At 40.6% G+C, this 21378-nt stretch overlaps 1 protein-coding gene across 3 annotated transcripts; it reads right to left on the bottom strand.

The window, feature by feature from the left end:
• Positions 1 to 2599: 2599 nt before the first annotated feature.
• Positions 2600 to 21272, bottom strand: CSTF1 (cleavage stimulation factor subunit 1). Of its 3 annotated transcripts, XM_028735245.2 has the most exons (7): positions 20973 to 21272; positions 19392 to 19583; positions 18746 to 18941; positions 17541 to 17818; positions 16237 to 16434; positions 14810 to 15200; positions 2600 to 3274 (listed from the first exon to the last, which is right to left on the bottom strand). In XM_028735245.2, the coding sequence occupies exons 1-7, from the start codon at positions 21090 to 21092 to the stop codon at positions 3015 to 3017; spliced, it is 1635 nt and encodes a 544-aa protein (XP_028591078.2). In that variant the 5' UTR covers positions 21093 to 21272; the 3' UTR covers positions 2600 to 3014. The 3 variants fall into 3 exon arrangements, with proteins under 3 accessions (XP_028591078.2, XP_028591082.1, XP_028591079.1); XM_028735249.2 differs by lacking the exons at positions 19392 to 19583; positions 20973 to 21272 and adding an exon at positions 19309 to 19332; XM_028735246.2 differs by lacking the exons at positions 19392 to 19583; positions 20973 to 21272 and adding an exon at positions 19158 to 19239.
• Positions 21273 to 21378: the final 106 nt, after the last annotated feature.

Below are 21378 nucleotides of genomic sequence, written 5' to 3'. Positions count from 1 at the left end.
GTGCTTTAAAGAAGTTAGCCAAAAGAGCCTAAAAAGCAAAACTTGAGAAGGCTAAGAAGCTGAACGCTAGAGTAGCATATGCAGCACTTCACTGTCTATTTAAACGGTTATAATGTAACACACAGCATTATAAATGAGAAAATGAGCCAATGTCACTTACCATGTGTTCCTTAGACATGTATTACAAAAGATATATATTTAATTCAATCTGTGGTTAAGCAGGAATGTCTCTGGCCAATCTCTGATAGGCATTAATAACAACTAAGTAACATCTCATCTCCCATGCTATTCTCATAAAGGTTTCATGTGGAAATTAGCTCTAAACTTCACAAGTGTGTATGGAGAAGAGATTGTCATAACGAAGGAACTAATAATGGGGAAAATATTACCATCAGGGACTTCTTAGGGATCACTCCCAGACTGTTTGATATGTCCTTTAGAGACCCAACAAAAACTGGACTATGACACTACAAAACTTTACCTAACAAATGTATCTGGATCCAAGAACATCATACGAACCTGCTGGACAGACCAATGGTCCCAGGAAACCCAGATCTCGAACAAGAATAGGCTTAAATAGGCTCATAGGTGAATTCTCAGCATACTGTAGGAGAGAGCAACTTGCAATAAACTATCAGAAAACCAAAATTATGGTTTTTGCAAGGAAACACAGACAGTACAGCTGGAGGATGGATAACCAGACAATTGAACAAGTCAAAGCCTTCAAATATCTGGGTATCGTTTTCCAGTCGACCGGGTCCTGGGATGTCCATCAAAAATGTGCCAAAGAAAAAGCAGCTCAAAGTATCAAGATGCTGTCCCGCTTCTTCTACACGAAGGGGGGCAGATACATCCCAGCAGCCCTTGAAGTTTTTCAAGCAAAACCTCTGGCGCAGTTACTGTACGGGGCGCAAATCTGGACGGGGAACCACTGCTCCAGTCTTGAAACTGTCCAGTCTAAATTTCTAAGGCAGATATTCGGCGTCCCCTCCTGTGTTCCAAACGCAGCATTACGACTCGAGGCCTGCCTTCCATCTGTGGAAACTCGGACCTGGCAGAGAACATTCAACTATTGGCTTCGTCTTAATCTGAATCCACCTGGTCTACTGCCTCTAGTAAAGCAAGACCCTCACAAAAGCAAGTGGTTCAAAACTGTGCATCAAAAACTCCTTACATGCGGTCTGCATTCACAGTCCCTACTATCAATGGGCCTCATTAAAGCAAAGAGTCTAATAGGCCAGCGCCTGAAAGACATTGAACGACAAAACAACCTGACTATCTTAAAGAAACTGTGCCCATGGTATACCTACTTTCCCCCTTCTCATTTTGACTCTCCAGCTTCATATTTGTCTAAACCAACCATCCCAAAATACAGACGTGCCTTTACATTGGCTAGATGGGATGTTCTTCCCTCTGCTGTACTCGAAGGTCGTTACCAAAAGACTCCATTTGAAAAACGACTCTGCCCATGTGGAGATGGTAACACGGAAACAGTGTCCCACGTCCTTCTTTCTTGCCCCCTTTACAAAGACCTAAGGAATGAGATTATTACTCCACTCATTCTCTCCAACCCCGGCCGTTCACCAGACATTACACTGTATTTTCTATTATCTGATACGGATAGTCAGATAACAGAGAAGGTCGCGAGGTACATCGAGAGAGCTGCGAAATTGAGGGCCACCATCTGAGTGACAGACTTGTTCATCCGACGGACCTCTTTTTGCCTGTTCTTTTCTTCCTTTTATCCCTATTTTCACTTTTAACTCCTGTACAGCTGTGGCCTGTTGGCTTTGCTAATAAAGTTTTGATTTGATTTGATTTGATTTGAAACCCAGATCCTTTTCTCACAGTGGCCAACCAGATGCCACACTTCCCTCTCCTGCAGTCTTCCACAACTAGTACTCAGATGAATATTGTGCCCAAAACCATGGAGGCAAAGCACAGCCATCATTGTCACTGATAGCCTTTACCCCCATGAGTTTGTCTAATCCTCTTTTAAAGCCAGTACACTAGTACACACGAATTCCATATTCTGACTATGCACTGTGTGAAAGTTCTGATGTAACTTTAAACAGATTGGCTAAATGAATGTTCCAGTGATTTCTAGGTACATAGAGCTCTATGCTTTAGAAGAACTGATCACAGAGGTGACCAAAAGAGGGATTACAATTCTACAGTAAATAGCTCTCAGGACATAGTGGCTTTATAGTAATATATGGTGTGACCATACTTGGAAGACAAGTGTCTAGTTCTGGGTGTCGCACCTCAAAAATGACCCTTCCAAGGGGCTGGAGCATCATATCTATGAGGAAATGTTAGTTTGAAGCTTTTCAGTTAGAAAAATGTTAAAGGCACATAATAGAGGTCTGTTCAAATTATGCATGGTGTGGACAAAGTTAATATAGAGGTTTCCTCCCTCTTATTTGAAGCTAAGGCTATCTAATTAAGCTTAATGGTGAGAAATTGAGGACAACAAAATAAATATTTGTTTTCACAGTACATAGTTAAAACACAGAATTCATTACAAGATTCAGTGATTTCCACCAAACTAGGTGGCTTCAAAAGTAGGGTAATAGCTAATTATGAGAAAAATTAGATACACCTTTATAAGAATGAGTTTAATAAGAGAAGTTTTAAGTATCTACATCATCTACAAATAAGAAAAAAAGGCCACAAGAGAACTGGAAAAAAGCACACACAACATACAGCAATACATGTACATCAAATGAAATAGAGCGAAGAGAGTTAAGGGGTTTAAAAAAACAGGAGGCCAAGTTTTGCTACCGAACATGGGCAAACCTGTCCTGCCAAACATGTACAATTAGGTGAAGAAAAATATTTTCAGCTGTTTTCAACTATGGACCCAACTTTAAAAACTGTCCTTTCAGTAGGGATTGATGTTATTTCTAGAGCAGAGAACTCAATCCAAATACATAAATTCAGAAATGGTAAAAGCAAAATTTTTAAAAAGAAAACAGGCATAAAATTCAGACAACTTTTTCGCAGTTGCAGCTTCAGTCCGTGGTTGACCTTCGGTACCAAAATCGAGCTCTATAGTCATCACTGCAAGTCATGAAGCCAGGGTTGGTAGGAGAGTGGACAATGCAACGAACTATACTGTTATGCCCCAAGGAAAGAAGATTCCTTCGTTCAGCTGTTCGTGAATCCCAGCAGCAGAGGCTAATGGTCCTTTCATCAGGAAGCAGCACATAGTCTTCTGTGTGGTTGAAGACAGCTTGTGTCCTATGAACTTGGCGTCCACTCAAACCAGCTCCTGCAGGTATTGCAACATAAATATTCAGTATCAAAATAAATATTAAAGGAAGACGGCAGATCCTGCTATCCAAATGCTCATCATACCAAAATTCACTTATTCAAACACGAGAAACTAGCATCCAAACCTCGCTATGTACACCACAGATTCAGATGTTTGTGTAATACTGTAAACATATAGCAGCCTTAAACAAGCCTTACTCTTGTTTTGCTGGTCTGTGGCAGCCATTTCGCTAGAAACCATAGGAGGAAAAGGCGAAAGGCGGCCATATCGGACAAATAATGGAGCAATTTATCCTTCCTTGTTTGCCTTTTGCAGAGGGTTTTCCTTTTTTTTTCATAATTTGGAGGTTAAAATTCCTTGATTGGGCATGCATTAGAAACTTTCCCATAGGAAATCAATAGAAAGTGTTGACTTGCTATGCAAACACTTGCCTAACAAATTATTTCCTGAGAATGCATTGTGTTCGGATAGCAGGACCTGTGTATAATGTATATTTGACTGGCAATGGGTGAAATGAACATCAGCAAATATCAGAAAAAAGACAATAAAATAATCAAATATTCCTCTAAGAATCAACAGAATATTTATTAGTAAATTCAGCAAGAGGCTTCATAAAATAAACATCCTTTGCTTGCCTTTAGAAAAGCCTGCACAAAGTGACACAGATCTTTTGAGTCTTCCACAGCTCTAGTTCCACATAGAAAAGTACTCTATTCCCAATTAATGGGAGTAGGATAATTAGGGCTGACTCAAAAGTAGGGGAATACACCTAAAAGGATTAGGCCATTTAGGAGTTCAAAACTTTGAATTGTAGCTGGAAGCTATAAGGCAGCACAGTTGATTAGTGCCCATGTTTCCCCTATTCTATTTGTAACAGAAAACAATTTGCAACATTTTGCACAACTGAAGCTTCTGAATGCTCTTAAAAGAGCTACCCATGTAGAGCGCATTGCAGTAATCAAACATGGAGGCTGAAGAAAAAAGATTGATGGTTGCTAAGGAAACAGTTGACAGAGCAGATGATGCCAAGTGGCAGCATACTCTCTGGGCCTCAACTGATACCTGATTATCTCTTTCCAGAAGGGTTACTGAGTTAATCTGTTGTAGCAGAAGTGAAGTCTTGTGGCATATTAAAGACGAACAAATCAATATGGCATATTCTTATTATTATTTTGCCTACGAAAGCTTATGCCACAAGATTCGTTTGTTTTATGTATAACTCTTCTCAGACTTTCCATTGATTATTAAAGAGGGATAGATCACATCCATCAATAGACACTTCCCTCCTTCCCAAAACTCAGGGAATATTAGCCACTAGCCCTCAAGCTTGTCTGGATTCAGTTTTCAGAGTATGTGTTCTCTTCCAATTAACCAAAGACACAATAACCATTACTGAGGCCACTCAATTAAGTGAGTAAGAAAAAATAGAAGGGTCCCACCATCCTCATTCCAAGAGTTATGTATGATCTTGTTAATGGCCTCTTTTGTTGGCATTTGTCTGTCTTGGAAGACAATGGAGTGCACATCGGGGATGAAGTCAAACTGCTGTGTTAGCAGCACTCAAATGACCTCCCTGGGGCAAAAGCCTGGGCATTGTGTATGGAGGTTTTGAGCTGGCCAGATGACAATACCCCTCTCTTGGTCTTGCTGATAGGCCAAAGGTAAACAGAGCAATACATTTGGCATCAACTTGGCTGCAGAAGTTGCCGGGAGGCATACAAGGCACCATCCAACCATCTTAGAGACTCCACTCTGATTTGTGTAGGGTTTACACATTAGACTTATTTTATCCCAATGATATTCCACAAGGGTGAAGAGGGTCAGGATCACAGTTTTCTTTCTCCTATAGGAGCTATCTTCCTAGGTTGATGAGTCCCAACAGCCTCTTACAAGTACAGTATTAAACAATTGCAGAGATAGAATGGAATGGTGGCACTCTACAAGCCAGCTTCTACAGTGTTATCACAAACTTGCCTATCCGCAATCTCAAAATTTACAACCACAAACAAATCGAACCAGGCCGAACCACTACATTTACAAAGCCCCAAAGGGAACAAGATTTTATTATCTGTAATCTCAAAGGTAAATGAGATATCTAATAGGAACAACTCTGGTGTTACTTCCTTGCCCATGTTAAGAAATGATTGGCTACCAGGGCTATTATGGGAGTCTTTGTCCTGAGCCCATGCTGAAAGCCAGACAGAACAGAGTTTAAGAAAACTGTTTCTTATTCATCCCAGAAAGTAGACAGTAATGGTGCAATTGTCAATTCAATCACCTTCCCAGTTTAAAGGCAAAAATGTAGGAATAGCCAGTACCTGTCAGGATTGGCACATCAAGAAAGATTTTTTAAGCGAACCTATGGTCATCTCGTTGAAAGAAGCTGTAATTTTCCTCAAGTGCAATGAGGTTTAAAATAACTTTTTTAAAAAAATCTGATCCAGCTCAACCACCTTTAACAGAAGCTTCACATCAGCCTATTCCATGCAGTTTTCAGCAAGTATGCTGAGCAAGGGCTTAGATTATATGAAGTTCACAGAATATCATGAAAGAGGAATAAACTGGCCGAAAGTAATCCGAGCATTTGCGGCAAGAGGTTGCCAATGATGATTCCAGTTGAGCTTCTGCTCTGTGGCACCATTACAGGTTCAATTTTATATTTAGCATGCCACAGCAGTCTGTACATGTTTCCTTCTCTGGGTGGGATAATCCATGTCAGGACCTCTCACACCAACTTGAACAACTCTGTGAGAAGTTGCAGTACAGCAATAGCAGAGGAAAGTATTCTTTGGCACCACTACTGCATAAAACTTCTCTCTGATTATGGCTGCACATCTTTTGCCAACTGTGCTTATCGGTGCCTTATACCAGAGAGGTCAATAGGTCAACCCGTCATTCCAGAAAGCAATAAGGTAACTAACTGCAGCTATAGATGACCACCAATAAATCCTCCTAGAAAGAATTCTAAAAACCAACAGGATGCATCAGTATCTGATAGGCACATCTTAATGGTTTTTCACCTGTGTCATTACTAGGTAATGATTTATCCACAACCAAACCCAATAAATCTGAGAAGTTTAGACTAGAACAGCAGCTACTGCATTGACTTCACTATGATCACTGAAAGGATATGAGGCGAAATTAGGGCTAAATTACTGGTTAAATTACTTTATAAGGAAGTTTTAGCCTTCTTTATTACTTTATTAGGAACCAATTCTTGCCCAATTAAACATTTGAATAGTTTACATTAAACAATACTTTCATGGTGTAATCCTACGGCCCCTGTAATACCGACCTCTCTTGTCATGTGGCTAGAGGTAATCTCTGGACAGAGCTGGAGTTTCCAAGCATCATGGCTGCTCCACTGGCTGACTAGGAGCATGCTGGGGCAGTTGAGGGCACACAGGATCCCAAGGCTCCCTCATTTCCCCAAAATATCTCAAAAAAGAGCCAGAAACTACACCAGCCTGAGACCTTGCATAATTTCTTCCCATTGGAGGAAATGGAAGGGAATCAAGAACAGTCACAATTTCCTCCCACTGCAAGCAGTCACAGCTTGGAAATTGCATTAAGTATGGTGCAGATTTCTCCTTCACCTTTTCTAGTAAAATTTCTCTGTTAGTATAATGACACATTATATATACTGTAACTTTCTTAAAAATAATAATAATAGAAGTATACTAGTCTCCCCATCTAAAAAAAGTAAAGAACTTTGTTAGTCAAATCTCAGCTATAGAATGTAGGGCAAGGTTTGAGAACAAGATTACACTAGCAATTCTCAAAATTCAATGTGAAACTGAAAAATTAAAAGAAAGCTGGAGGGATAATTGTTACACACTTGGAAAGAAAGCTTAAAACCAACACTAGCGGCATATACACACACATCTAAGGAAAATATATATTTTACTTTCGGGGGTGCAGGCTGAGTCCAGCTTCTCTCACCTCCGTCTTTCCACTACAAAGATATACTTTGCTTTCAAGCTGATTGCTAATTAAGCTTCACTTTTGGTCCTCATCCTGCACTTTCGGATAAATTTGTCTTTTTTAACTATTGAAAACACTGCTTGAAGGTTTATACATACATAAGTTACTTTGGCATCTTATCAAACCTCCCCCCCCCCCCAAAGTTGAAAAACTGCTCTCGAGAGAAGAGGTGGATTTGCAAAGTCACAGGTTCTAGCCAATCAGCACTGTATAAACCACCTTTTCCTACAAATTGACAGACCTGGATTTCCCTGAACTCAATACTGGAAAGATTGTATATCTGACCAAAATGTGCCAAGTGACATTTCATAGCAGCCCAACCACAGTGAAGAGACCAAGGAGCAGGTATGTAAGAGTAAATGTTAGAAGGAGGAGATTTCAGCAGGGAACAGAAAAAATGCCAAAAGATTGATCCCTTAGCTAGTTAAATGCTCCAAAAGGTTCTGTTAGCAAAAGAAAATATGGTGCTTGAATGTTCAAAGCACAAGAGAAGTTTAATTACAATAAAAATATTTTGTTTTTACAAAGGCTTTTCCATCGAAGAAAATTGCATTAATGTAGATTAGGGATGTCGAACAGGTCTATCGCGATCTACTGGTAGATCCCCATGAGGTTTTGGTAGATTGCGGTCGATCTCTGGCTCCCTTTCCTTAACGTTGCTAAAACTGACTCCTGCCACGCCCCATGCCCCATTGTTGTATGATCTCTGGAAGGGAAGACGAAGCTTTCTCTGTGCTGCTGTTTTGATCCACAGCAATCTTTTTGTGAGTGACTTTATCCCTTTGTCCCTTGCCTTCAAGACCCCCCAAATGGAACTCCCCCCCAATCTTTCCTTCTCCCTAAAAAAAGTTCAACAACTTTGAGCTGAACCCCCCCCAAAACAGTGTTCCCTTCCCCAGAAAAGCTCAACAACTTTGAGCTGAACCCCACAAAAACGGAGGTAGATCACTGCCAGTTTTTAATTCTGAAAGTATATTGCAGTCTCTTGAGAGTTGGCCACCCCTGATGTAGATGATATTTGAGTGTCTTATGCCTCCTATGACAATTGCATTTTGCAATGGTCACCATCAAAATTGGGCAAGAAAAAAGGTACCAGTTTGGTAATCCCTGCTCTAGGTAAATGTACCACATTTGGGTTGGATCCAATCAAGTCAACCTCAGGGCAGATTCAATGAAGTCAATAGACATGATTACCTGATGTCCACCAATTTCAATGGGTCTACCTCTGAACATGACTTGAAACAGACACATCAGACATCAGTTACAATGATTTCACTGGGTGTGCTTTGAGTTCAAGTTAGTTGGCCACTACCCTCTGGATCCCATCTAAGGAATATTCCACATTTTTCTTTACAACTTTTCAAAGAGGGTTAGACTAAGAAAGCAATTCTCCCAGAAATCTTCATTGTTGAGTGGCAATTTGAACTCAAGTCCTGCCAACTGAGTACCATTTATATCACACTATTCTGGAATTTAGATTAAGGAACATTTTATAGCTCAAGGACGACATTCCCTTGAGGGCAAAAGGCTGGGAGCCACAAGTTAGTGGTAGATGGAACCAGATGGAACCAGAGGCAAAAGTGGGCAGGTTGAAGGATGTGACACTTATCTTTGTATAGTAAAATATATCCCAGACACACAGCTGTCAGAGGTTTCTACACACCCACCCACCCCTACCTCTCCATACAGATTATGAAGATGCAATATCACAGTTCAAAGACTCTTTCCAGTCAGACAAAAGCCAAGAAGGGTGCAGTTGAAGGTTATGGCCTAAGAAGAGTTCCCTAGAGTGGCCAGGAGGACAACATTCAGCCCCCAGGTCTGAGGTTCCACACTCCTGTTTAAATTAAGCCTTCAGGCATTTCAATAATATTTTATTGTTTAAAGTTTAACATTATGTAAGAAATAAGATTTTCAGGTGAATACAAACATGTTGCGCTTTCTACTGTTTATAAAGAGGTCGCTCCCAGCACTATCCAATCACTTACTATACCGCTATAAGCTACATACGTAATTGCGACAGACTTCCACACTATCAGAAGTACTGCACTTTCTCTACATGTAAATCCTGCTGTGTTCTGCCAACACATATCTATGGTGGCACAGCATTCATTCATTATTACTTGTCCATTCATTTTTTTATTAAAAAAACCTCATAAAAAAAACCTTACCATTACGGTGTCATGCTTTTTTCATTTAAAAGAACTAGCTGGAAAGGAGTTTTGTACTAATTAACAAGATAAAATAACCACCCCCTCAAGAAAAACAAATGAGATCATAAAATGGTACCCATCATTAAAGCCAATGTGTGCTGAATTGCAACTGGGTCACAGCCCACATAAACCCCTAGCTTTTAAATAAAAAGATGGAAGAATGGCATGAAAGGAAACCTCTTTGCAGAGATTGTCTTTGTGGTCTGAGAAAAGATGCAAAAACCGCAGGGAAAATAACTGGTTTGGATGACTGAGTGAATGCCCACTACAGGAAAGTAAAATGAAGCATGTAAACTTCACACTCAATGCCTAGTGTAGAGGCATCCTAGAGGTTAAGGGAAGCACTACTTTCACAGCAACAATCCAAGCTAGATAGGAATTTGAAGGCTGGCATCAGCAGAAAACTGTGGTTTTGAATATTCATTTCTAAAGACCATAACGTGAAAATTAGTTAGAATGGGTATGTTTCTCAAGGCAACTCTAAGCAAAATTGCTAACGGAGCAATGAGCCAGTCTGGGCTGGCTCTGTAGTTTCAGAGTTGACTGGATTCCAGAATACTCTGCTCTGTTGATGACCTTGCTAACTAATGGAACAGGAGGTGGATGTCAGCCTCTAAAACAGTTGCTTCCAAGGGTCATCTTTACTACTTCGTTGGCACAAGTCACAACTTTACAAAGGGCTCAAAGGAGATGAAGTGAAGTGCAAGATGATTAAGAGTGTTAGATGGTATTTTACTTGCAACAAAGCTGACAGATCTTGCTACAGAAGATCTGCTAAAGCCTGTGGCAAGTAATCCCCCCCCCCCGCTTGCCATAATACCTACAGAGTATCATCCAAAGCTATTTCTGGTGATGAGGGAACATGGGCTGCCTCTACTTCAAGAAAGATATATCTAGTGTCTGTTTTGAAGACTGAGTATCTAATACACAAATATAAGAGTCTTCAGGGATGTAAAGGCCTTATGACTTGTCCAACAAAACTGGGAGAAGCTGGGTTTCCTTGCTGTGCAGTATTTTTCTTCCATTTAGATAGGGCAGTGTCTGCCATTGTTTTGTTCCTATTTAAACGGTGGGCGGGAGTACGTTGGACCTAGCTTTGATACACTTCTAACCTTTCCTTTTGGAAAAGTTACTGAGAGTATTTGCTCTACAGCTTCAGGCATACCTGGATATCAAGTGTTTTGAGGCTGGCCTTGTGAGCCTGAAGATTTTTACCTGAAAACTGGGAAAGGTAGGTTGAGTTTTGAGGTGTTTCTGTTTTTAATCAGATCAAGACCTAGCAACTGTCACGTATTCATAACCTTGAGGCTAGACTACTGTGATGCGCTCTATGTGGGACTGCCCTTAATGTATGCCTGGAAGAGTCAAATATTTCACAGTAAATTTGTTTAGATGAGCTCTCATTGCCAGGGTTAAGCATGAGCAGGGCACTTTTTATTATTTTTAGTTTCAAATTTATTTTGTTGTACTGGGGCAGGGTAGAAATGGAAATTAATCTAATTATGGCAGGACTGGTTAAATACTATTCATAGTTACACAGGTCTGACTCACCCCAAGAAAGAGAGTTCTTTCTTTCTAACGTCCAGATTCCTAAAATTTCAGATGAGGAAAAGAATAGGTTGAACCAACTAGTTGCAGTAAAGAAAGCAAGAGAGACCATTAGTCAACTTATGAGTAGCAAGACTGGTATCAGGATATTACAAAAGATTTGCTGGGATCTTAGCAGACACTGAAGTATCTTTAATCCAAACAGCTGTCTCTGTCTTGAAAAGTGCCACTAAAGAAACTTTACCTCCAAGAGGGTAAGGACTTGTTTACGATCTATTATCACATATATTAAAGAGATCTCAATTCTCCAAGTGATGGTATTTATGTAGCCAAAATGGTATCACATACACAAGCAGGAGATTATCAGCAGGCTCAAAAAACTTCAAAGTTTGAAGAGTACAAAAACTTTAAATCCTAGGCGGGGACCTCCCCCTCAAAAACACCCAGTCCAATGCTAAAATATTTTATTGCAGATCCCACCTGTACCACATTTTCTCTGTCTTCTAAATCTCAGCTATCCACCTTTATTTCCACGTTGGCAGAAAAGGAATCTGTTCAAACCTAAAATACATTATTTATGATTTTTTAAAAAAATTATTCCCAGTTGGAAATGGGAAAAAAAAGTTATATCTGAAAGATTATTCATCTTGTCTTTTAGGGCAGTGTTTCCCAACCTTGGGCCTCCAGCTGTTTTTGGACTACAACTCCCATCATCCCTAGCTAGCAAGATCAGTGGTCAGGGATGATGGGAATTGTAGTTCAAAAACAGCTGGAGGCCCAAGGTTGGGAAACACTGTTTTAGGGATGGAGTAAAAGTTTTCAAATGAAATGAGTAGAACCCCCCCCCCTTCCTTGGGATTTAGGTTGAGCTCTATCTTTGACATCACCACAAATATTTAATGATAAATCTGTCTCTACAATTTTGGTGGATGGAAGTTAATGGAAGCCATATATTAGATAGTTCTACGTGAAAAGGATACTTCAGTTTTATTGTCACAGATGTTTTTGTAGGGATATCGTGGAGTGGGGAGTGTGCTCCCTCCGGACCCCACTCCCCACTCCACGATATCCCTACAGTTTTAACTGTATTTATGGAAACACGAGGATTGCAGGAACAGACCAGAATTTGCAATGTCAGAGATGTCATATCAGAGATGACTTGCAGTTTCAAAATACTGCATTTTTATAAAATGAACCCTCTATTTTATCGAGTCCTTCATGATCATACTGTTATCGACGTAGTACCCATTTCCAAAAATGATCAGAGGCCTCCAAGAAGCTTTCCAACATGGCGCAGAAGCATTTCCCTATCTCTTTTCCATGACTGGTATTCTAATGTTTACTAGTTCTGGACTTCCAAGTTTCTATTTAGCTATTGCAGCAAATAATAATTGATAAACCTAAGCTTCATGCATTTGTCCTTTTGAAACTATCTTAGTACCACCATGTCTTGTGGTAGCCGATTCCTGAAGCTAATACCACTTTGGTGATACTGCCAGCATGAATTAGGTGTGGTAATCCACACACTTTTGTTGCTGGTGCTGGTGGTGTTCATGAAAGGTGGATGTGATATCCCTTTAAAATAATTATCACAGGCAACGAGAAGAATATAATAAACTAAACATCGGAGATACAATTTACAAGTCTCCTTTTAAGTTGACAGTCCTCCTTTTTGTGGAGTACTCTTTAAAATATAATATAATTGGGAGCAGAATTAAACTACGTCTGTTGTAGTACATGGGCTATTGCTAACATATAGTTAAAAAACCCCCCCCACCAAAAATGGTTATCACCTACTACTGGGCAGGGCAAAACAAATTGGGGTAGTTTAAAAGGTTAGAAACTGGACATGAGTCACTGTTATTAAGAAAGAAAAATACTGAAGAAAAACCGTTTTCTCCTAGAAGTATAGGAGGCCGTGAAGTATATTAATATTTATCATAAAACATGTTGGGTAGGAGAAGAGATTTCATGCCCGAACTTAATGGCAGAACTGAGAGAATAACAGACCAGCAACCCAGCTCTAGACAATGACTTAAACTTTAACATAGCAGTGAAACAGTCAACTAAATTGGTTGCAATCTCCAAAACAGAAAACAGAGAATTAGTATTACAAGGCTTTGGTACATCTGTCTTTTTCTTTCTCTCTCTTACAAAAACTACACTGACACACAACACACTTGATGCAATCTTAAAGAAGGGGTGGCTAACGTATGGCCTTCCAGATGGTGCTGGACTGCAACTCTAGGTCATGCTGCCTGAGGCTGATGGGAGTTGGAGTCCAACATTGGGAAGCCACAAGTTAGTACCCTTGTCTTAAATGCCAAACTCTTACTCCAGTATAACGTAGCAAGCCTTTAGTTCTCAGTATCTATACAAACTATTTATGTTCATTAGCTGGTAAACCAATTTTGAGACAAGTATTCTCAAGAGCCTTTAAATTACTGACACTTATCTACTTCCTGGATTGCCTATAAGCAAATTAATTTCAATGCTTTTAATAGGGATAGAAATGTGAAAATATACCACCCAGAATTTAATGTGAAATTATCCATGGTAAAAGTTATTGCAAAGCCTGACATTTTGATATATAGAAACATATTTGAAGTCCCATGCATTAGATTCTAATAAATGATGCCTATGTAGAAAAAATATTTATTCCAAAAATCTCAAAGACACCAATAACATAAAATGACTGAAAGCATTATTAAAACATGTGCCATTCCCATGAACCAAAACAGCTGTTGCTCACAGCATACAAGAGCAACAGAAAATCATCTCTCAGAAAGAAACCCAGTAGTGCACTAGTTGGATTGGTAGAGTCCATCTAGTGAGAAAATAACCAACCACAAACGTTAAATCAAGGTAATGCACTGCTTTCCAACTACGGCTGAGGATGCATACTATGCCCCCCCCCCCCAGTGCCCTTGTTTCTTTGTAAAGGAAGAAAGTACATACATTATTTAAGACTGGAGAAAGAGCCCTGCTAGATCAGGCCATCTAGTACAGTGTTCTGTTCTCACTGTGGCCAACCAGACGCCCATGGGAAGCCTGCAAACAAGACCCTAGTGCAACAGCTCTCTCCTCACTTGCGATTCCAGCAATTGACATTCAGAGGCAGAGTGTCTCTGACAGTGGAGGTATGCCAAGACTTGACTGCACCCTGCTGGTTTAGCATGTTAGAAACTTGGAAATTTGTATAACAAAATATGCCTCTACAGAAAAGGAGCACTTCCAGAGAAGTTAATTCATACAATTTCCTGATTTCTGAGGGAGCTGTTACTGCAGTAGCATCTCACACTGGAAGTATTAGAGAAAGCATTGAGCAGAAAATTGCAAGCTTACATGTTGATGTAGTTTGTTTCCAGCTCAGCAAGATAGAAAAAAGAAGCAACATCATTTGTATATCAAGCAGTATTAGTAGGAAACGAATCAATGTGTGAACCCCAAGGATTTCTCCTAAATAAACCCCTGTGATTTAAAGTAAGAGTTGTGCAAACACACAAGTATGATTTTGGACATGACTGCAGAGCTTATCTGATTTTTCTCCTAGGTCATTATGACCAATATTCCTTATGACCAATATTTTTTAAAATTTCAAGGGAAATGTCTGGATTTAAATGCCACTGTTGCAGACTTTGTACAGAACTTTCAATTTACATTTTTCCTCATGATACACCCAGGAAGGCCATTACATTTAACTAGATGTAATGGAGAATGGGATCATGGCTAAGAGTACGTGAGAGAAATATATACATATCTATTATATTGGTCAACATCTACTCACCTGTATATTTGACTAGTGTTCTCCCTGTAGAGATCTCCCACAGTTTAGCTACAGAGTCTTTTCCACTAGACAGAATATACTTTGAATTCTTGGAGAAAATGGCAGAACAGACTTCAGCCCCATCGTGCGCTTTTTCAAAAGTAGTGATACAACGATTTGAAACGCCATCCCACAATTTGATGCATCCGTCTTTGCTGCCCGTTACATACATGTTAGCACTTGCATTGTAATTAACTGAGCATATGGCATCAGTGTGCTGATCTTGAGGATTGCAAGATACAAAGCACTGGAAAGTATTGACATCATACAGTCGCAGGGTAGGATGCTGGGTACCGACAAGAATGAAGTCTCCAGAAGGATGGAAAGAGATAGAACGCAGCATTTCTGCTTCCTGTTTAGTTGGAAAATAGGAAGTTAACATTAAAAGGCATCTTCCCAGTGCACTGATCCACCTAAACACCAAACTTGTGTTGGCTACTGTATAAAATATACAACAACATTGCTATTTAAAGAAGCCAGGCAGGACTCATGGCACAGCAGAACAGATTTTTCTAAACAAAGTGTGGGAAAGCAGGTCCTCATAAAAGAGGTGAGATTATTATTTATCAGGAAAAAGGTTCTGAAGGGAGTTGTGTCCGAGTCACACCATTTCAAGATCAGTATCACCTACTTTGTAGATTCCCAGAGACCACTCTCATTTTCCTTTAAGTTGGATTCATGCTCTGAATCAATTGGTAAAACTAAGCTACTGTTAGGGAAGAGAAGTATTTAGTTATGCTTAAAGAAGTCACAAACTACTTCAGATCTACTGTAATCTACCCTATGCATTTCGCCCCTTCTCTAGCAGATTGGATGATCATGGTGTTCCATGTTAATTTCTTCTTGAGAGATTGGACAGAGGAGCCACTTAAACCTTCCCCTAGGAATTTTCTAGCTATATTGCCCTTCCCAAGGGGGGAAATATAGGGGAAATAACCCTAAAAACAACTTGTGGTGTTGGTGGCAATTTTATTTATTTGCTACAATTATTTACATCGTACCTTGCAGAATACAAATCCTTCTCAGGCATTTGACATTTAAAATCACACATTATCCCCATATAAAATGTTTTTGAAAGGGGGGGGGGAATTAAGCAGTCCTGTATTCTACTTCTCTGTTCTTCCACTCAACTGCAGCAGCTGATACTGATTTTCAGTTTTTAAAAAGCCAGGGGAAGAATGAAAGAAAACCATTTCATAGCTAGTTTGGCCCCTCAATTAAAGTTAGGAGGAGTCTGAATGGCAATGTCCAAAGTATGTTTTACCAGGATGGTCTTAATCCTAAGAACACTTGTACACACCATTTAATAACATCAACAAGGCTTCAAAAGTCATGCTTTTCTAGTTATTTTTGTTATTCCTTATAAAGTTTTGATTTAAGTGTCTAACCTGGATATATTTGAAGGCTCTTTTGGCAGATGGTTTTGAGTAGTCAAACAATTTAAGTGTGTAATCCCTTGAACCAGAGGCAAGGATTTGTTCTGTTGGATGGAAAGCTAAACATGTCACCTCATCCACGTGATCATAGAGAGTTCTAATAACAGGGTGGTTCTCCATGTTCTGCTGAGCTGTTTCATTCATCATGACCTGAAGAATACATTGCAAAACACAGCACAGTAAGCACAGAATTTTCGCTGCAGGCATAAAGACACAAATGCTGTCTATTGCACATCTGATGGTGTTCCCTTCATAGCGGACACAGTGGATCTGCATCTTCCCACAACTGTTTATGCAGGATGTTTAAAGTGTGAAACAATCTCTCGTATATGTCCAAATAACTCTCTTTAGTGGGTCATTAACAGCCCATCTTACAAATGAAAAAGGAACTCGAGAAATCAGGACTAGTCCAAACTTTGCAAGTCCATGGCTATGCTAGCACTAAATTCAGTCACCAATACCTGCAGCTTCCTGTACCCCACAAAACTCTACAAAATGTGTGTGTGTGTGTGTGTGAGAGAGAGAGAGAGAGAGAGAGAGAGAGAGAGGGAGAGAGAGGGAGAGAGAGATGTGGGTGACTGTAGGGAGAGGGGGGAAATAAAAAAAATTGCCTCATTTTCTTCTGATGCAGTTCTTTAAACACAGGTATAATACGTGCAAAGCTAGGTACTCTGCTCAGAATCCTAGCTGCTGCATTCTGCGCTAGCTGAAGCTTCTGAACAAAGTCCAAAGGCAGACCCATATAAACCACATTAATCTAATTATGAGGTTAACAATGTGTGGATCATGGTGGCCAGGCTATCATTGTCTCGGAAAAGGTGAAGTTGACATACCAACTGAAGTTGGTAGTAGGCTCTCTATGCCTACCTAGGCCTCTAATGCCAGTATCTGTATACCTGTGCCTTAAAGTGAATTCAAGCAACCCAAGTTCCTGGACTCAGGAACCATCCACCCACAGGCTTTTTGTGTTATCAGAGGAGGCTCAGTTTATTGATCCTCATCCAGCCCATGACGGCGTCCAGGCTTCTCCCAACTGAGACTGCTCCCAACAGCTTCATATGACTAGTAAATAGCACTGGCACCCCACAGCTTAACTGGCAGAGTGATGAGATGTTGTCATTCAAAGCTACTCTCTGAAAACAGCCCCACAAATAGAAGCATGACCAGTTTCTTTTGGCAGATAATTCCCAGAGGACCCTAAAGCTGCAAAAGGAAAATGCAAACATTTATTGATTCATTACTATTTGAGCATTTACCTCAATTGGCATAGCACTCTTTGCTAACATTCTCTCTGTATCAAGTATTTTGATTGAAGCATCAGCTGATCCTGTAGCTATTAACTGTCCATCTCTGCTGTATGTAGCTACACGACATGGTCCTTTGTGCGATGTGACATAACAGGTCTCATATTCAGAAGCTTCTGGGGACATGGTCTGCACATCTGCATCAAATTCCAAGTCAATCCCTGTGCCAGGAGCTACTGTATCAGAGCGCCCAATTGCATACTGAACTGCACTATCATCATTTTCCATTCCTGGAAGAAAAGAAATTACAAAAGCTCATTTTCCAAAAGTAAGAAGCCCCAAACTTTATAAACAGGAAAAAACCTGTTATGACAATAGTTCTTAAACCTAATCCATTGGTATTTTGAATGCTTATCAATCTGTGAGTCCTAGAAGACCTGTTCCCTGCCTTATAGGCCTTTCCCACCTGGTCTAGAAGGGTGGGGGCCTGTCTGACCCCAGCTACAAAAGCTGAGGCTGCTAAATACGATTCTTGGACTGGGGTGTTGTTTAAGGTTTTTATAACTTAACTGGAAGCATAAGATAACATCAGAAAATTTGTGGAAAGTAAACTAGCAGAATAATTCATACCGCTAACAACCATTTTTACTCTATATGAGATGTTCACCTGTTTAAAAGAAAGTCTTCCTAAAAAACCCACAAGGTGAAATGCAATTATTCACAACTGTGCCTCTCTAGTTTAGTGTACCTGGCACCCACACAAGTAGATGAGCAGCAACTGATCTTCGCTCCAAAGCGTAAAATGGAGAGATAGCAGATTGGTGGCAAGCTAAGGTGTAGCATGGTTGCAAATTCACTGGACAGATAGGGAAGCTGACCTAGTTTATACACAAACAGCTGCAACAGAGCCATCATGTACATGTCTTTGCTGCTTTACATCCTATTCCAAGCAGAATCACAGAATATAATGGCTCATTTTACATATTTCTCTAGTAAGTACTGATCTGGGACAACTATCAGTGCTATTTGCTAACTATGGTTTTAGAAGACTTAAGTGACTGCAGATAACTTTAATGGCTTAAATATCCAGAGACAAAAGAAGTATTTTGATTACTGATGTTCTGACATTCCATCTAAAATAACAGTCTTAACAGAACTAATAGTGCATACCTGACCTTAAACACAGCATATTAAATTTGTTTCACATCACAACTTACCCACTTTAATAAGATGCAATAGTTGTTCGGAGGGTGCACATACAGACTGTGGTTTTACCTCATTTATCAGACCGTTAGCAATGTTGATATATCCATCATAAAGCAACTGACTAATAATGAGTCTGTAAAGTTGTTGCCTGTCTTTCAGGCTTACTTTTGGTCTATACATTGTGAGTAAGGGCTGTCTTCCAGAAGTCTGAAACGAAGAAGGAAAAAATAACTACATACATGTACAGGAAGAAGGCATTTATGTTTAATTTTATTTTTGAAAGCATTTGTAACCTTCTTTCTTCTTTTTTTAGTAAAATGCCCAAGGTTGCTTTCACAGCAGAAATAAATAAAGCAACCAAGGACAAAAATATATTAAGTAATATAACCTAATAGTTCCCACAAATTTTCTCCCACGGGCCACCTGAAAATTGCCGAGGGTTTTGGTAGATCCCTCCTGCAGCCTTTTCCCCGCGCCGAAATCCGTATTTCCCACCTCCTACAACACCGAGCCTATCGTGACAAAGGCTGCGGGGCTGGGCGGCTCTTCCATTAAAGGGAAAGCGGCGGGTAACCTGGCGTTCTCCACGTGCAGGAAACGGCCACGGCGAAGAGCTGGCCAAACCGCCGGGCCCGGAAAGCGAGACTTGATTCTTACCAGCCCGTCTTTCGGCCTGGGTCGATCTGCGTTCAAAATGGCTGCCGGGGGCCCGACGACGTCGGCGGGCGGCTGCGGCGGCAAAGGCAGCGGGAGCGGAGCCTGCGGAGGGGCCGGCAGCAACCTGGACCGAGGGCCGCTGCGTCGAACAGGCTGCTGCATCGAACCTCCGCACATCGATTGAAGCCGCAGCTGGGAGGAGAAAAGGAGCGCAAGCAAGGGTCACGTGTGCGCATGCGCCACCAGTAAAGCCACGTCTTTTCGAAATACGACGTGAAGATGGATAATGGGAAGGAGTTTGGCGTGCCAGGTTTTTTCTATCACTGTAGCTCCCTCTTGGGGGCAAATGTTTTACAGTACAGTACAGTATTTTTAAATTTTTGGCTACTATAAAACGGTCGAGGCACAGGAGCCTTGCCACACACAAAAAAGGATACTTAGTTGAAAATCCAATTTACATGGATCAGTATCATGGGTGTAGCCTAGAGAGGGGCAGCTCTCCCCATCAATAAACATCAATACAAACTTGAGGTTCTGCCCCTCCTAACAAAAGCCTGTCCCCCTAACAAAATTCCTGGCTATGCCCATAATCACTATACAGTATTTAAAAATGTGCAGTGTGGTAGATATTTCATTCACAAACAAGGAGCTAGGATTTAATTCTAGGGACAGTAAATTCTGCTAAGCCTGATTCATAATTCTGTTGTCACTTCCAGTAAACTGCTGTGCATTTACTCAGATCTAAGCCCTACCCACAATGCGGCTTACTCCTAGGTAAGCACGTACAGAATTGCAGCTTTAAGCACCGATATCCTGAAAATGTGTGTACACAACTTCTTATTAATATTAGGTCTTTAGGAATTTCCAAAAGTTTTAACAAAAATGTTGAGAATGGGCCTGATTATTTGACCTCTTGGGTTCTTTTTTTCTGGCTAAAAGTGGGATAATATACAGTATACTGACTTTAAAAGTCCCAAACACTTCCCTGACCAGTTCTTCATATTTAGAGGTGTGCAACCATTCTAAAAGGCAGGAATCAGATGGTTGAGCTTCCTATTGAATGCCATGCAGCTCAGATGGTGAAATATGGGGTCTCCTCTTAAATCAGGCACCCCCAAACGTGGCCTCCAGATGTTTTGGGACTACAACTCCCATAATCCCTAGCAGAACCAGTGGTTAGGGTTGATGGGAATTGTAGTCCCAAAACATCTGGAGGGCCGAGTTTGGGGATGCCTGTCTTAAATAAAGCATTTACCTGGTAATCTCACAATCGGTTTACTCAGAGGTAAACCCCACTTGAGTTTAATAGGACTTATTTTAAAACTGAATAGAGTTGCAATTGTGCAGCCTGATGCGTTGCATGTTTCCTCAGGGTGTCCCACTGAATTCAAGGGAGTTTACTCCCAAGTAAGTGTACTGTACAGTGGATTGCAACCTTAGACAAGCGGTGCATAAGTAAATGGGCACTGTTCAGTGACAAAAGATAGGAAGAATGACCTTGGGCATGCTTGCTTTGACAGTCTACATTGCAACAGGCCCAAATACCTCATGCCCCCAATCTTATCGAACAATTCTACTCACATCAGCTTCAAGAAATGACAGTCGCATTGGTCGTGGTTCATTGGTAGGCAAGCCCATGTTACTCATGCCCCATGGAAACTGCCGCCTATCACATGGTGGCGTGATACGACGACTTGTCATTTTTTCTCACAACTGTATATCCTTCACACTACCTTTTCAATCCTCTCACTTGTCCTCAAGAATTAAGTTATATGCAGATGACCTTCAACCTGAGAAGCACACATTAATCTGATGTCTGCCCTGGTCCTCAAAGGTCAGTCTCATAATCCAGTCATGGTAGCTTTTCAAAAGACATGGACAGAGGAGTGGGCTTCTCTTCAAATCCACCCTCACATCTGTCAACAGCTGCCTGCTTGAGAGGCATTACAATGTCCATCATACAGAACTGAGCATTATGGGAAATCTA

Source organism: Podarcis muralis, chromosome 5 (genome assembly GCF_964188315.1).
Source record: "Podarcis muralis chromosome 5, rPodMur119.hap1.1, whole genome shotgun sequence".
Taxonomy (NCBI): Eukaryota; Metazoa; Chordata; class Lepidosauria; order Squamata; family Lacertidae; genus Podarcis; species Podarcis muralis.
Note: the sequence above shows the minus strand (reverse complement) of the source record. Positions and strands in the feature narration are given on the sequence as shown.